Below are 16,758 nucleotides of genomic sequence, written 5' to 3' on the forward strand. Positions count from 1 at the left end.
TCAAAGTCAGTGATGGAGTTCAACAGAGGCATGAGCAAATTCAGTATAATCTGGAAGAGAGGAAGAACAATCAGGTGTTTATGAACATGACCTAGGTGGGAATGTAAGCAAATTGTTTAGCTGTTCTGCAATAACTGACCTCACACCACTTCCGTATTTCATTTGGAAATTAGTAACTTTTTTTCCCACTTCTTTTGACATCATATGCACACATTTCACCACCACTGTCTACTGTATACCTAATAACTGAATAGGATTGATTCTGTCCACGTGCACAGCCCTGGGAACTCTCCCTTACACTCAAGTGTTGTAAACAACCTAATTTTTTATTCTCCCAACTTTTAATTGTAGTGAAACACCAAGGCTGGCTACACAACCTAAGTACAAAGTCCACAATTGCTAAACCATACTACACATCAGTGATATTTCATAACACTGTGTAATATGTAAACTTACATAGTGTATTTACTGTCATGTAGTTTTATTGTACACCTGCTAAGTTCCTAATCTCAGAAGCCTTTGTAAGAAGTGAAGTCAACTTGAGAACTTTAGACAAGGTAAAATGCACAAACTATTTCCAAGAAGGGCAATAAATGCATGATGGCAAAACGCATATAGACTCCCCACTAATCATTCCCCTTATGAAAGGTGGTAATTCACATTATGGCTTTTTGAAGGTTGTCTTAAAGAAAATAATGTGAAGCTCATGTTTTTGTGTTAACATGTATATTTGATTAACCAACTGATCTAAAGGTCTGTGTGTCTTTGCTTTGTATTGATTGGTTTGCAGGAGTTTGTTGAACAGCTCTGCTTGTAATAATTTACATAACTATGTGTACTCAAATGTTCCTAAGAACAGCTGTCAATTGAGGGTGCAGAAGGTCTTCTGGTTCTTTATTCTCAGTGCCATTAAACTCACAGTCTGCATTTCTAGAAAGATACACTTGTGCATACTCATAGGCTACAAAAGGAGATATTTACCAAGCTGCCCAGGGACATGTGACAGTAAGGTTGAGGCAAACTAATTCCCTACTGCAAGAATTTAATGCATGTAACTATTTTAAGTAAATGTCACATGCTCAGATTCACTACGAAGATCAATTTGCAGTAACTTTCTCTTGTTTCTTCAGCCAGACTTCCAACTTACGTTAAGCAGAGTAGTTGCAATATTTCATTTCCTCTGTTATTAAACAGAACTGAGCTCAGGGATGAGGTCCCAAGGAACATTTTAAAGCAGTCATTTTGGAATATGCCATTTCACACATGAAGGGGAGTTATGTGTTGGGAGACCTAACAGGAATTGTGCTGTGATGAACAATGAGAAAACTGCTTTGTGCTTGTGTCTCTTCCGTGTTTTTCCACCAAATTCTGTATGCTGCTCTGGATTCTTTGTCTCTGCCTGTCAAAGCCCTGAATAAGTACTTTTGCCTCCTGAACATAAACTCTATCACACAGCTTCCACAGGATGTGGACAGGGCTGTTACCTAGTGGTTTGCCAGTCCTACTTAGCCTGCCCAAGTTCCCATTCCTTTTCCACACATACACATGTGCACACAGTTCACACAGATTCCTCTATGGATTTGAAAGAGATTGGATTTAAGAGCCCATAAACTTTGTAGATCTGGAATCATACTTAAATTACACACCTTCGAGGTCCTGCTTTACATAAGATTCAGGTCCAATTTCATGGGACAGCTTAAGCTGTCACGAGCTGGCACTGCTGCTGAAAGAAGTATCCAGACTCTTTGCCTGTTCTTGACTGACCCCACTTATTGTGCCAGTAGAAGTTTCTGGCACTAGTTCACTCAAAGAATGCAGACTTTTTTCTATACCCTCATGCTGGTTCTTCCAAAAATAACTTTGTATTCGTTTTTTTTCCCCACACCCAATGTTATTAAGAATTGTACAATGTCCTGACATTATGCAAAAAGCTACAAACCTGGTCTAAACTCCTAGTTCTTCATTCTACCCCATGTCTGTGCTTAGCTTCATGTGCCAGTTCACTGACATTCATGTGTCCATTAAAGACAAGGGCAAAAGTTCTTAAAACAAAGAGAGGAAATATTTAACAACAGCAGCCATCTTTCAACTCTGTAGAAACTTCTCACACAATATGAGCAAGAAAAAAATAGCTCAAAATAAAATCTCTTCCAGTCCCATTTTTGCTTCTGATGTCAAGAAAGAATGATGTAGAAAGAATCTTTTTTGTCATTGGAACGCCAGTGAGTTAAAAAAACGTGCTTTGGATGATAAGCTTTTTGGAGGGGTTCAAATGAGGGCTGCTTTGCGTTCTGCAGGACGTGCTTAACCTGAACACAAACCACCCCTGCTTTGTGTGTCACTGCTGGTAAGGATGGGCTGAGGAACATAAATCAAACGGGATGTGGCTGTCATCTGTGCTCCTGTCACCGAATCTGCTGGAAAAACAAAAAACCCTCCAACAGCATTTTTAATGTTAGAGAGTCAAGGCATTACTTTATTATCTGGCCAGGATGTTGTTCTGGCCAGGATGTACCACAGAAATCATCTCATCCATACGTAGCCCGAGTGTGCAGAGAGAATCATTCCAGGATACATAGCTTTTACTCGATTTCTCAGATATTTTATACAGTAAAAATACATAGGAAAGTATTGGATCAGTGTTCATTGATTTAAAGTTGAGCAAACCCTCGATATTCAGTTTCTCATTGGATCTGAATTTTCTCACCTCTGATACTAACTAGATTCTTCATTCTTCAGTTTTTCTTATCAGTCCCTTTCCGGGCCAGGATGTCCTCACTCTTGCTGGAGGTGGTCTGGGGTTTTAGATAGCCACTGATGTCCCGCTGATGGTCTGCTGATTACCTTTATCTTTGGGTTACTCCCAGTCCGTTAATATGCTGAGTCCACCAGACCTCATCTGGTACAACAGTGCCCTGGAAGAAACCTAAAATTCCTTTTTCCGGGTAAAGATAAGCAGAACTTTTTGACTTAAGTTATACAAAATTTTTAACCTGATATATTTCCCAACACTCCCACAGTCCTGTGGGCTCCCCTGAGGGAGTCTGAGGGTCTTTTTGTAGATTTTATGCCAAGAGGAGCCAGGGTTCAGGCCCTGTGTCCCAGCTAGCCCAGCTGCCCAGGGCTGGCAGGGGCAGGGCAGTTGGGTAAGGGCTGCTGCAAACATGGCCCTTCTCAGGCAGCAATCCTCCCCCTGCCTGCCCCAGCTGAGCCCAGGGTCTGCATGTTTAGTGCAGATCATGTTCTTCCTTAGCAGTTAAATAAATACAGACAGTACTATTTTGGAAGTGGGACAGAGTAAAAACAGAGCAGCTGGATTTCAAAACTGGCTGTGAGCAAGTATGCACTTGAGATTTAAACCTCTTTTGGATTTACAGGCCCACCAAAATCTTACGAAGGTCTAACAAGTCTAATCCTTTACACAACAGGTTTACAGCCAAATACTTCAATTATTACTGACACCAAGTTCTCTGGTGCTATACGAAATATAAGAAAATTTATATGATTTATATTTTACCTCCTGATTAATCCACCTGAGTGTGAAATAGTAAATTTGCCCTTAATTCCTAGCTGCATCATTTGCAGATCATGTAAGTAGCAACTTAATTATCACCCATGCTTGTAGATCATTTTTCCCAGCCTACATGTATAATTGCGAGATGTTTGAGATCTTTCAAAGGCAAATATTATTCAAAACTCATTTATAAACAGGAATACAATGGCTATATTTTTGCCTTACTCAGCATATCTTTGGCTGCCTAAGGAACATACTAAACCAGCTGCTCTTTTCAGTTATCTGTAGGAATAGAGCTAAATAAATTGCGTAAACAATAGCCTTTTTTTACACAGGGATATGTTCTTCTCATCAAAGATGACTCTTTGCCCACTGAAAGGAGTCCTTAATATTCTTAATTGGTTTTAATAGTATAAACGTCATAACCAGAATTTAAACCTAACCTCATGCTGGTAGTGTTAAAAAAATAGCATTTAGGAAAAAAAAATCTGTGTGGTCATACAATACATCCAATCAGAAATGTCTCGCATCCCTCTAGTGCTATGGATTAATTTGGGCAATTCTACCTGTCAAAATTAATAAATGCAACTCTCTCTTCCAGCAACAAGTATCAAGCAAGGTTTAAGAATTTTAATCCTGAGCCTGACAAGAGAAAACAAAAGACAAAAAACCCTCAAAGTGCCTTAGACATCCATCACCTTGGACTTCTCAACACTTGACTCTTCAGTTATTCTAAACACTAAAAAGCATCACTCTCTAAGAGGTAATTCCTGATCCACAGAGCAAGCTAGAAGAGACAGAACACACAGGAACAGAATCCAGCAAATAACAGCAGCACTCGTGCAAACTGCAAAACACAGAGATGAGGTTAGCAATAAGGGTTAGAGGAGGGGAGGACAAGATAGGATTGGGGATTTGTTTGTATTTCTGGCTTTGCAGTTTGTTTTTTACATGCACTGGAGAACATAGGTTTTCACTTGTTTCTGTTTTTCATCAAATTAATAGAAACATGCTGCAGGGCAGCTTATCTGAAAAACACCATACCCTGAGGTGTTAAAGTAAAAGCTGTTCCAATTAGTCTCTGTCATCCAAATTGGTGGTGTTTTTATTTAATAATGAATGGTTTTGCTAATGGCAAGGATGCTGGGATAATTAAAAGGAGCACTTTTCTGAAGAGGATGTTGTTGGAGGCTTATACAGTTGAACTGTTGTTTCTGTCCAGAAATCTCCTCACTTCTTAATGCATTCAGCATTCAACAGCTTGAACTAAAATTGGTTCATTTACATCGGGTGTAAAATTCTAGTTGTATTTAAATGGGTGGGAATGGGTTCCTCTCATGGTTGAAGGGACATTGCTGGCAGTGTATCCAGGCTGGTTTTCTACTGCATACAGCCCAGACACATGTTCAAGTTCAGGATGCGTAAATACTACTCTTAGTTCAAGATTCCCGATCAAGAGTATGCCTGGTACTAAATTAAAAAACAAACAAACAACAAACCCAAACTATTTTATGGAAATAGATTTTGCACTCTTACCTTTTAACAATTTATATGTAAAGCATATTACACAAGATATTAAATGTGTGATGAGTTAAACACTGTCTCCAATCGCAGTGTAATTGTAAAACACGCTTTCCTTGAGGGAGTCTATTGGAACGGTGAATTACGAGAAAGCGTCAGGTAATGAGTTCTTTGTTTCAACTGGCGGTCAAACGGCGCTCTGTGATTGCAGCCAGCTCCGGGGCCGTACTGTTCAGCTGACGATGACTGTAACCTTGAGCGCGCACCGAGCAGAAACGGGACAAACTCCAGCGACTCCTCCCGCGGATCCCCGGGTCAGGCGCTCTGCGGGGCACGGGCACAGGCACGGGGACAGGCACGGGGACAAGCACGGGGACGGACACGCGGACAGGCACGCGGCCGCTCCCGCCGCTCGCGGGCCGCCCCGCCTTCCCAAGCGCGATGATGGCCGCGCGGGGCCAATGGGGCGGAGCGGCGCGGCCCCGCGGCAGGGCGGGCAGCCCCGCGGCGCACGGGCGGGCACAGGCGCGGCAGCGATGGCGCGGAGCGGCGCGGCGCTCGGCAGGGCGCTGGCCGGAGCGGCCGCCGCCAGGTACGCGGGGCGAGGCGCGGTGACCGCGGGAGCGAGAGACAGAGGGGCTGGTTTGGTGGTTAGAAAGGCGCCTCTTCTTTGCCCGAGCCGGTGGCAGAGTTGGGAGCGATGCGTCAAAGGAATTAAAAACTCGGGGAAGAGCCCGAATGTTTTCCGCTTCAGATAGTGTTCCTTTTCACCTGAGCACGTGCTGCAACAACTTGAGAAAAACAATGTGCTTTGGGGAAGAGTTAACCTTAGAAGTGAAAGAAAAAAAGAGCAAGCAGATGAGACAGAGTGCAATTTGAAACTCTTAGTATAAAAGTTCACCTGTTACCACCGTTATGGCAGTGCTGCTGTGTTTCTTTATCAAACTCTGTCATCCTCATAAAAACTGTCAAAAAGTGGAATAGAGATTGGTTCATGATGTCAAATTTCATGCAGTCATTTGACAAAACTGTTAACTGTGCAGTGGTATAATGTAACATCGGACCACGTTTTTTACTGTATATGCTTCGTGGTATAATCTTAGGGCTGTGTTTGCAATATTAAATTCTTTCAGTCCTGGCAAACAAAATTGCTGTTTTAAAAAGTAATTTATTAGAGTCTCCAGGGCAAAAATCAGTTGCTGGAAGGGTGTTTGGTATAAGGAAACCCATTAAGTAACTGCTTGCAAACTATGTTTAAAAATGTTTCTAGTGGAAGCTGCAGGGATCTGGCAGCTGGTTTGAAGCAAGCACAAGCTGGATCAAACCCAGTGCTGTGTTACTTGTCGCCTTGGAGGTGGGGATGCTGCTCTCCTGCTGTTGTCCCCGGAGCACACTCTGTGCCTGCTGCCAGCTCGGCAGATCCTCATGTGCTCAGTAGAAGGCTTCAAGGGCTCAGGTGGTAAATTAGTCCCGTATGCTTATTTAGACTGAGATGCTAACAAGGACACTTGATGGGACACTCAGTTTTTTGGGACATGAACAGCTGTTGGCAAGGAATTTGAATGGGATCAACTTGTGTCTCACAGACCGTAAAATCCCCATCAGATATCACTAACCTGATGGAAATATCAGCTGGGGGACAGTAAACACAATTGCCCTGGCATCCTTCTTGCACTAATTTCAGTCTTTACACTGAGGGGTTAAGAGAGCCCTTTTTTCAAAAATGTTAATCTTTAGGCATATAAAATTGTGTAGCTATTAAAAAAAAAATCACTGAATATGGATCACTTACATGTGCATGTCATATACGAGAAATACTTCCTTTTCAGGTCATGGAAGTTGGCTGGTACTGTGATCAGTCCTCAGGTGCTTAGGGAGAAAGCAGAGAGTGGCAGAGTGAGTGATGCCAGTGAGAGCAGCGGGAGTGGAGATGATTCTGTTACTGGCAGAGGATAAATACAGAGGGGGCAGGGGTGTCTGAATTCTAGAATGGACTTGGCTTTTCTTCAGTGGTTCAAGTCAGGTTCACCAAAATATGTGAACACAGTCCACAGAAACCGAGGGATTTCTTAAAGAGATCTGCTTCCCTGAACTGGGACCCAGCCAGCGCATTCTCACAGCATCTGTTCTTCAGATAAAATTGGGAGAGGGATGGAGTCTCACCACACCTGTTAGCATTAAAACCTCTTAACCTCGCCTTCCTCGAATGGCACTGTAATTGTGAAAAGGACATTGTCTTTCAGCAGCTGAGAGATTATTTGTAGGGATTGTTTTTCAGCCTTGTGGCTGAAACAAGTTTAGATAAAACTGTATGAAACAATAGACTGGCACAGCATTACAGTAAAAAACAAACCAAGAGGCAAAACCTGGTGACTGGTTTGGACTGTGTCCTGTACATAGCCCCAGATAAAGGAATTTAAATCAGCTGTGCAGAATGAGGTCTGCTCCAAACATCTGAACATCTTTGGTGAATCTGGTTGAGGCAGCTGCAATGTTACTGGCAGCATTCCAGCATTCCTGTCAAAGCTTTTCCTTAACAGTCTTGTACAGTCTGTGTGGAAAAAAGCAGACTTTGTCCACATCCTTTGAGATACTGTTAGAAACATTTGCAGAGTTGTCTAAAGGCTTTTAAAGTGGACCTATCCTTTCTTAATTTTGACAAAATGCTTCTATCCCATCTTAGTTTGTTTTCAGCTGCAGTGATTACAAGTTGTGTTGTTAGTCATCACGCTTCCTATCCCAGTTATATAGTTGGTTTTTAGAGTCCGTACAGATTGTTTCTAACCAGCTGCTAATGATGATTATTTTCCTCTAAACTCAATACCAATTTATTATTTACCTGTCTCTATATTTAGAGACCATATAAGATTATGTACTCAGTCATGGGTAACTATGGTATTTCTTTAGAATTCTAGGTTATGTTGATTTTAAAAGAACATATTGTTAATTTTAATCATTCAAAATTGGATACTAATTTGCTGACTAATTTGGTACTTGGTAAAAAAAAAAAAAAAGCCAGAAGTATAGTCCTGATTGTGTAATTAGAGAAATTTCAGTGTAAGACCTGGGTTACTCTTTAGCTTATATTTGTAGAGTCATTGAGGGCAAATAGTGGCATTTTACTTTCCTGGTGCCAAAACTCAGAGCTTTTGAGGCAGCATTTTGCATCTTAATTGATTTGATCTAAGCAAAATCAATTATTTCACAAAACTGTGCAGATCTTCCCAGAGAACACTGAAGAGCAATCCTAGAATTACTAATACTTTTAAAGTTAATTTGTTAAGTTTTACTTACTGTGTCCAAAGTTCTGACGATACTTTCTGAAGGAAATGTTGAAAGCTGAGTAAACAATGCACCTTCTGTAAGAACTTTCAAAATGAAACTGTCCTTTGAAGAGAAGGGTGGCAGCAGAGGGATTATAGCAGACTTCAGCTTTCTATCTCCACGTGAAAGAGATAGAAATTTGTATTTCTACTTTGTGTATTCCAAAAGGATAAAGTATTGCAAACTATGCCCTGATGTTGCTATCAAGAAAGCCTGTTCTGCAAACTAAGTAAGTGCATGTGAGACTTGAACGAGAACTCAAGCTGCCATGAAAGCAGTGTTGAATGAGGCCCTTTGTATTTCACTCTGCCAGTTACTTTTGTCATGGCTGGAGGCTATTTTTAGTTTCTCTTAAGAGAAAAAAAAAAGGTGTCCCTTGGTGGTTTTGACAGTTTGTATATTGTTACAAGCCTTTGTTTTCCATCTGGCTGACATTTTCTGGAATGTTATACAACAGATTGATTGTCTCACCTGAATGCATTGTTATTTTTTCTGCTGATATGAAACACATCTAAAAGCATTTTCCCTGTTTCAGGCATTTGGCTTCTTGTGGTATTCTGATGACCAGAACTGCTCCTTTGCAAGTACCTGTAATGAGCCATACTTTTTCAAGGAATTTCTTCAATGTTGCTGCACCACTAATAAATAAAAGAAAAGAATATTCTGAAAGAAGAATTATAGGGTTTGTATAAAACTGTTAAAAGAGACTTTAAATGCTTACTGATTTTGTATTTGCTGTAACTAATCCAAAACACTAGTAGTTCAGAAGACTGAGTATCCCTCAAGATATATGTCCCTATGACTCTGCCCAGATGGAGCCTAGAAAGGAGTTTGGACTTTCAGAATTTGAAAAGATCAGGTTGAGCAGCCTGAAATTGAGTATAAAAAATTTAGGAACCCAAAGGCCTTGGGCCATAGCAAGAAACAGCAGAAATAACTGTTCTATTCCATGATAAAACAAAACCAACTTTGAAATAGAATAATAACTAATGAGTTCATCCAGTCAAATGTGAATAAACCAACAGGTGTGAAAACTCTGTTCCATTCTCTCCCAAATACATACTAATGTTTGCACTTACATTATATTTCTCAAGATTTTCTTCTTTCTTTAAAAGGAGAAAAATAATTGGTTGTGTGATGAAGAAACTTAGACACAGAAAAAGATTTTGAAATCTTATTTGCCTTGGAGCTAGTGGGAAAATCCCAGTTCTTTTAATGGTACTGGGATCTGCCCCCGATCTCTGGTCCGCAACAGTATGAACTGTTTATTAGCATATTTTTTTAACTATACTTAACATTCCTTTATGTGATAGTTTGTGAACTGCAACACATCTTGCCTAGTCACTTAAAAAGGGCCTTTGTCCAATAGTCCTCATGGCTGGGTACTGTTGAACACATGCTTTATTTTAAAGGAAATTAGGCACATGCTTAATCCCATCTCTTTCGGAGTCAGAATGAAAAATTAAAAACCATAGCTATGTACTACTATGCCATGTTACAGTAGAATCAACTGAAATGTTGCCTTAATATTGTTTAATCTGATTTCAATATCCTGCTTCAGCAGGGGTGTTGGACAAGATAAGGTCCAGAGGTCCCTTCCAACCTCAGCCATTCTGTGATGCTGGGAGGTTTTTCCATTGCATCTATTTTTTAATTAAGCTTTTCCACTTGGGCTAAAATAAGGAAGGTAGTGCTTCTCTGTTTAAACCTTATGAAATATAGTACTTGAGTTTTGGTACACCTTGTCTTGGTAGCCACAAAGTGTGGATTTTTTTTTGGTGGAATGTCCAAGATCCACCTAAATGAAGACACAGCTGTGCCGGAAAAAAATGTCTGCATTTGAAAATTATGCATATTTACCTGATACTGCAGAAAGTAGCAGGCACTAGGTTAATTATTCACTGACGTTACTGCTGGATGGTATGTGTTATTTTGCTTCTTTATGCAAAAGTAATTACCAGTGTATTACTTTTCTTTCCTCTTAATTAGAAAAGCTGCCTTTTCAATTTCCATAATCAGTGGTAGTGACCATGTCCACCTTCCAACTGCCTATGCCATGTATACCAACTTTGAAACTTTTTAATACTGAATTTGAAGTTAAAATACCTGGTAACTGTAATGTTCATGTGCCTGTTTCCAGGTACTCCATGCAGGAAATGTATGAGGTTGTTGCTGTTGTGGAGAATTACAAGCTGTTTGTTCCTTGGTGTAACAAGTCAGACATACTCTCCAAGCGCTCTGGGTACTGCAAAGCACGGCTAGAAATAGGATTCCCTCCTGTAGTAGAGAGATACACGTCAATTGTAACCCTAGTGAGACCACATCTAGTTAAGGTAACTGCATTTTTTTTTCTCTTAACCATAACTTTCCTTAACTTTTGTTTGTTGAAATTTGAATATTCCAGGAACATTCTGCTTCAAAACAAAATCAATGCTGGAAGTTCTTTGTGTGGCTCAAAACTTGTGTTGCTTTTCTTCAAAGACTTCAGATAAACTGGGGAGAATTTGAATGTCCTTTTAAAACATAACCTGCCTCATGAGGGAGGAGAGGGAATTGCTTTTTAATTTGCCTTTGCTAGAAAAGCAAGCAGCCATTAAATGAAGATATAATATTTTTGCTTGGTTTTTTTTTTAAATAATTTTGTCCAAACCTCTCTAAATGCAAAATTAGTACTCAGTTAAAAGCTATCTGAAAACTCTAGCTTCTGATGCATTAATTAATACAAAATTGCTGTGTGTCTTTACTTTTCTTCTCACGATTTTAACTAGTTAATATGAAAAGCTTTAAAGTGTAGGATGTGCTGAAGAGATTGTTATTCAGTATATTGATGAGAAGACAGAAGTGTGGATGTAAAGTAATTTTTTTACAATTAATTTGTTCAGAAGAAGGCAGCTGTATTTCTCATTTCAGCTTTTCAAGGGCAATAATTAAGAGAAAAGTAGAAAAGTGTCAAGGAAGACACTTTAAATGATGCCTGGATCTTCTAACTGTCTGCCTTATATGTTCAAATCTGTTTTGGTAAAGAATTGCTCAAAACAGATTCCTTATAGCAAAACTGCCTGTTCTTTGGCAGATCCTGATTGGTTTGGAATAATTAGTGGAAATTATAGCAGCTGATTGCTGTTCAAGGTAATTGTTTGAGAATCCTATTTCACTATTCTTTTCTAAGCTTCCGAATAGGAGACACTTAACAGAAAATTACTTTCTTAAGTACAGGGAGATGTAAATTGGAAAAGGAATATGAAAAGTGCCTTTATGCAGTATCCTTACTGATTCTGGAAAGAAAAAGAATTTTGCTTCCTTTATTAAAAAAAAGTTGAGAAGCTATAATGGAAAATCTGTGATTTATGTGCTGAGAGCTTTCCTTTTCTTCTGTTCCCTGATAAGACAGGCTTTTTTCTTTCACATAGCTATCAGATTGGCTTACCAACTTTTTCCCCTCTTAAAACTCAAAAGAAGCATTCTTGTCTCAGAAAAAAGCCCACGAAAGTGGTGAGAAAACCATTTCTTCAGATTTCCTCCCCCGAGACTCATTAGCCTTTTCACTGCTGCAATTTCTTTTCCTAGAGGTTTACATTTTCTCCATAGAACTGCAGGAACATTTCTAGAGAAGTGCTTGGATTATTTCACTGTTCTCTCAAGTAACTCCAGGCAAAGGCACCTTGCATGGTGGTCAGGCACAAAACTGGAATTGGTTTGTTGCTTAAGGTTTTTCCTTTGTTTAGTGCTTAAACAATGGAAAAATCAACAGCAGTTTTTGCTGAGGGGGAAAACATGGAGTGAGTTTGCTACTTTTAAGACTGGGAGAAAGGGGGACACAATGGCAGTTTTCCTATTCTTCCTGTATAGTAGGGAAAAGCAGGCCCAGGTCTCTGTGTCTAATCTTCCCTCTACTCCTTCCCTTTCTGATGCAGAAGTAGCAAGGCCCTGCATTATCTCATTCCTAGAAAGTAAAATGTAGGTATTTTTGTGCTGGTGCTTAGTCTTTGAGATGACTCACCTTACCACAGCTTTCCAACCCAAGCAACATCTATTCCCTGTGGGCAGTCTGTTGGAGCAGAGCTGCTTGTGGTAATGATAAGAACTTGTAAAAAAAAAAAAAAAAAGTTACAGAAATTTTCTCTACAAATTCCAAGCCAGTTGACATTATGTATTTGGATGATTTTGAAGTGTATGCCTTTCAAACTTTTTCTATTACAAATATAGCCCACAAAATTAGCTCTATGTGTTAAAAGCAAAATGAGTGAAAATAAAGAGCCTCTTGTAATGAAAACTACAAAGCCAACCACAGCCAGTATTTTCCTGTTTTAAAGGAAGCTGGTCTGCAAGCCCTCCTGAAGCATTATTTAAATACAGCTTGCCAGGAACCAAAAGCCAATATATAAGCTGATCAGGAGCTGGAGTGTGTAGTGGTACTGACTTCAAGGCAGCTCTTGGTCACAACAGTATCTTGTGACAGAGGTTCTTTGGAGTTTGTCTTTGATCAGATTTGTCTAGAGGCTAAGCATTCCTGTGGACCAAAGCTACCAGTCTACAGATCTGTATATAAAACATTCTCTACATGTAATAGAGTATTTCTATCTCAGGCCCCAGTAAATATCCATATCCTTTGCTTAAAGCAGTGCTGTTCAAAATCCTGGCATACAGCCAGCACGATGTTCTATGCATCATGCCACAGATCTGTTTTATGACACTCAACACACAAATTTTTTCTCTCCCTTGAAAGGACTTCAGTTATTTTGCCATAAATGACACTGTGCATATGGGATCTCATTCTGGCTGTGCTGTAAGAACAGTTTTAACTGTGCCATGACCATCACTATTAAACAAAATGCAAACACAAGCTTTGTAATACCTGTTTGTCGCATCTGTAAAAGCCTAATTGTAGCTTGATTTTTTAAACTGTGTTTTAGGCATCATGCACAGATGGAAAACTCTTCAATCACTTGGAAACAGTGTGGCGTTTGAGCCCAGGTATCCCTGGTTATCCAAGGACATGTACATTGGATTTTTCAGTAAGTATGGTAATTAAAACTACCACATGCTAGGAGCAGCACATAGAAATACTTATCTTCAACTGTGGAGGCTTTTGTAAATGCCTCTACTATTTCTTTGAACACATATACACAGAAGACAAGTTAGCTTTAGTCAATACTGTCCAAAAAATATTTTGCAAGCTTTACTGCTGGAAACCACTTCAGTGTCCTTTAGAGACAGCAGCCTTCTATGAGGTCTCCATGTATCACAAAACAGTCTAGGACAAGCACCTCTCACCCTACAGTTTTAAACACACTGAAATTTTTAGACAGTCAAATACAGGAGAAATGCTAAATATTTCTGTCTCTCTAATCTATGATGGGGTATCACTCCAGCCCAAAACAATAACTCTTTAAATCCAGTATCTGATTCAGCCTGATTTCACTCCCAGACAAGTTGTTTTCCATTTGAGTTACTGCTTTTCCATGTTGTGTGTTTTGTCTGTCATCACATTCTTTTCTTGCATTTTGTAACAAAGTGTAGGTGTTGCATTGAGCTGGGGGTTGTAAAAGGCTGCAAAAGTACACAGAGATGGGCTAATCTTGCTGCCATCTACTGGAACACTCTGCTTTGAAAATTATCTTCAGTAAAGAGAAAAAAAGAGCTTTTGGAGTATGTTTAAACTAGCACATTAACCTCATTGGGTTATTAACTTACAGCTTATTGCTGTATTACACTTCAAGAGTAAAAATTAATCTACAGGCACTCAGCCACATTTTTTAATGGTTTGCATGTTATTTGCTCATGTTATTTGAATTTCTTCAGGCAAATAAGTGTCAGTTCTTTCCACTAATACATAAATCCAAGCGATAAATCAGGCAAAAGACTTGAACTAAACAACAGTTTAAACTCTACAATCTAAGGACAGGCTCTGCGAGGAATCAACACCATACCTCACCAAACCAAAGCCACATTTTGACATTTCGGGCCAAGATCTTCATTTAAAGGGAATTAAAAACCAAACTTCATATGGACATTTTCATTTTCTTGGCAAAACACTATGAACACATCTTTACTGCTTACCATGTTTTGAGGCAGCAAAAGCTGATGCAGTCAGCTGAGCTTAACCCCTGCCAGTGACTGCCCTGCTGGTCCTTGCCTCTGAGCATGTGCAGGCAGGGATGATAAGCAATTCACAACAAACTCCTCAAAACAGGCTTTTTTTTACAATTACAGATATTTGAGAGCAAACTTGGATTTCAAGAATGCTTGTTTGCTTTAGAAAATGTTATTTGAGTTTTGGGCTATGCTGGTTCCCACAAACTGCAGTATCCTGTTGTGCCAAACTGACTCCAGGAGACAATGCACATACAACAGGGAACTTTCCTAGTTAGGTTTCAGTTCTGAAATTATTTGGTTCATAGACTGAAGCACACCACCATTTTTACCATCTGCAAACTTCATTAATGTATACTGTACCTCAAGATTTACATAATTGCTGAACATGATGTCAGACTCATTATCCCTGCTCTGCAGAACACTGCATGCCCTAAATGACACCTCTCAGACTTGCAAGAGGCACATTAATTTTACTGATGCTTCAGGTCAAGCAATGTAAATGAAGCTACACTTGGCTTACAGGCAAAGTTGTTTAATTACTTGTGTGTTACTGCTTTGCCTTTAACATGCATTGCTCATAAGGAACGGGGAGAGGCTGTATTTGCTCCTTGTGGCATTAAATCTCCTGACTTCTCAGGAATGATAAAGAATACTTAAATCCCAATCCCTTTCATTGACTGCCCGTGTCAGGTTGGGAGTGGGAGCTGTTCAGGTGTGAGATATGACACACAAACCAAATCCATAGTTTTAGTCATTAAACTGCTTGTTTGAACCTACTGTAACTACTGCCACCAATAAGGAAAGACTGACTTAAAATATTGGCATTTAATAGGTAACTATTTCAAGCCGCTTTTAAATTTCTTGGGCATGCTCCAGCTTACCTGTTAGTCTGTTGTCTTGCCATGCAGGAATTTCTTCAGATAACTTTTGCCCCCCAAGTGAATTCTGTGCACAAAACAAGTTATTGTTTGTCAGTAGTTTTTCATTATCCCAAACCTCTTTCATCATGCATCACTTATTAAGTAAAAGACAGTTTAGGTAAGTGTAAATGACTACTTCAGAGAACTGAATGATTCTTCTAATTGAAAAGCCCAGGGGGACAGTTACCAGTCCAAGGAACATGGCATTTCTTCAGCTACACTCACCTATTCCTCAGTTTTAACTGTTGTCCTACAACTTACCTGCAGCCTTCACTAGAGGTTCTTTAATGAAGTTGTCTATTTGTAACAGCATTTACAACAGTAGATACAGGAAAAATAATTATCTTTTGTTTCCTTACACAGATTTCCTTTGAATTTCGCTCACTTCTACACTCAAAACTTGCTACACTATTTTTTGATGAAGTTGTAAAGCAGATGGTTGCTGCCTTTGAAAGAAGAGCATCCAAGCTCCACGGCCCAGAAACCAGCATCCCTCGGGAGCTGATGTTGCATGAAGTTCACCAGACGTAAAGGGAAACTGTAACAACCTGAGCTATAAACTTGTTTGTACACTTCATTTGTACAAAGTGCTGTGCTCCTGCTTTGGGGCATCTATTTCTTATCTGAGCTGTGGGTGTGATCTTATACTGTTCCAAACACACCTGTTTAGCCAGATTTATATACAATGTTCAAAAGCTGCAATCAAGTACAGCTCAAAGCCTTATCAGTAACAGACACCTGGCACTCCTGTGACCCAGGCTATCTCAGGCTGCCGTTTAACGCCAAACAGCTCCTAGAATCACAGCCCAAGCTCTGCCTTAGCCAAGCTCATGAGGTTTATCAGCACTGTAATATATTAACTCAACTTTGTGGGAATGTAACTTCACAGCAGCAACTCAGCCAGCTCTGCCCAAGAGGAAGCCAACTGACATACTGGCTTCCCAGAGAATGGCACAGTTGGCAGCCATTAAGTAGTGGTGCTTTTGATCCAAGTGAATGGCAAAGGTAAGTCGGGAATGTCCAGCTGCTCCTGGAGCAACCTGTAACTGCTGGAGAACTCCCCCAGTTTTCAGGAATGAAAGGCAGGGGGTGTGCATAAGGAGTACTGTAATTTGAGTGCAGCAGTCTCAGCTATAGCCAGTGGTTCCCAGTGGACCAGTCTGGAATTTGCAGCACATTTGGCAGGTTGAACTTGCCCCTTGCCATTCCTTCCCTGTTACACATTGCACTTTGGTTACTTACATCTCATCTAATGCAAACAGTACACTTCAGAACTAGTGTTACCTCTTTGAGAACAAGAACCAGTGCTATCTTCCCTGAACAAAAGGTCCTGCACTTCCCACAGACAAGCACAGCCAAGGCCACCTCTCACTATAAATCATA

General features: G+C 40.0%; 1 protein-coding gene across 1 annotated transcript; it reads left to right on the top strand.

Annotated features, from left to right (window-relative positions):
- The first annotated feature begins 5,506 nt into the window (after positions 1 to 5,506).
- On the top strand, positions 5,507 to 15,925 carry COQ10B (coenzyme Q10B). Its single transcript, XM_085066094.1, has 5 exons — positions 5,507 to 5,627; positions 8,895 to 9,041; positions 10,500 to 10,692; positions 13,273 to 13,374; positions 15,739 to 15,925. Exons 1-5 carry the CDS (start codon positions 5,572 to 5,574, stop codon positions 15,904 to 15,906), a joined length of 666 nt encoding a protein of 221 aa, XP_084922220.1. The 5' UTR covers positions 5,507 to 5,571; the 3' UTR covers positions 15,907 to 15,925.
- The last annotated feature ends 833 nt before the right edge of the window (positions 15,926 to 16,758 follow it).

The sequence above is a fragment of the Lichenostomus cassidix genome, chromosome 7 (genome assembly GCF_008360975.1).
Source record: "Lichenostomus cassidix isolate B80296 chromosome 7, HeHo_3.0, whole genome shotgun sequence".
NCBI lineage: Eukaryota > Metazoa > Chordata > Aves > Passeriformes > Meliphagidae > Lichenostomus > Lichenostomus cassidix.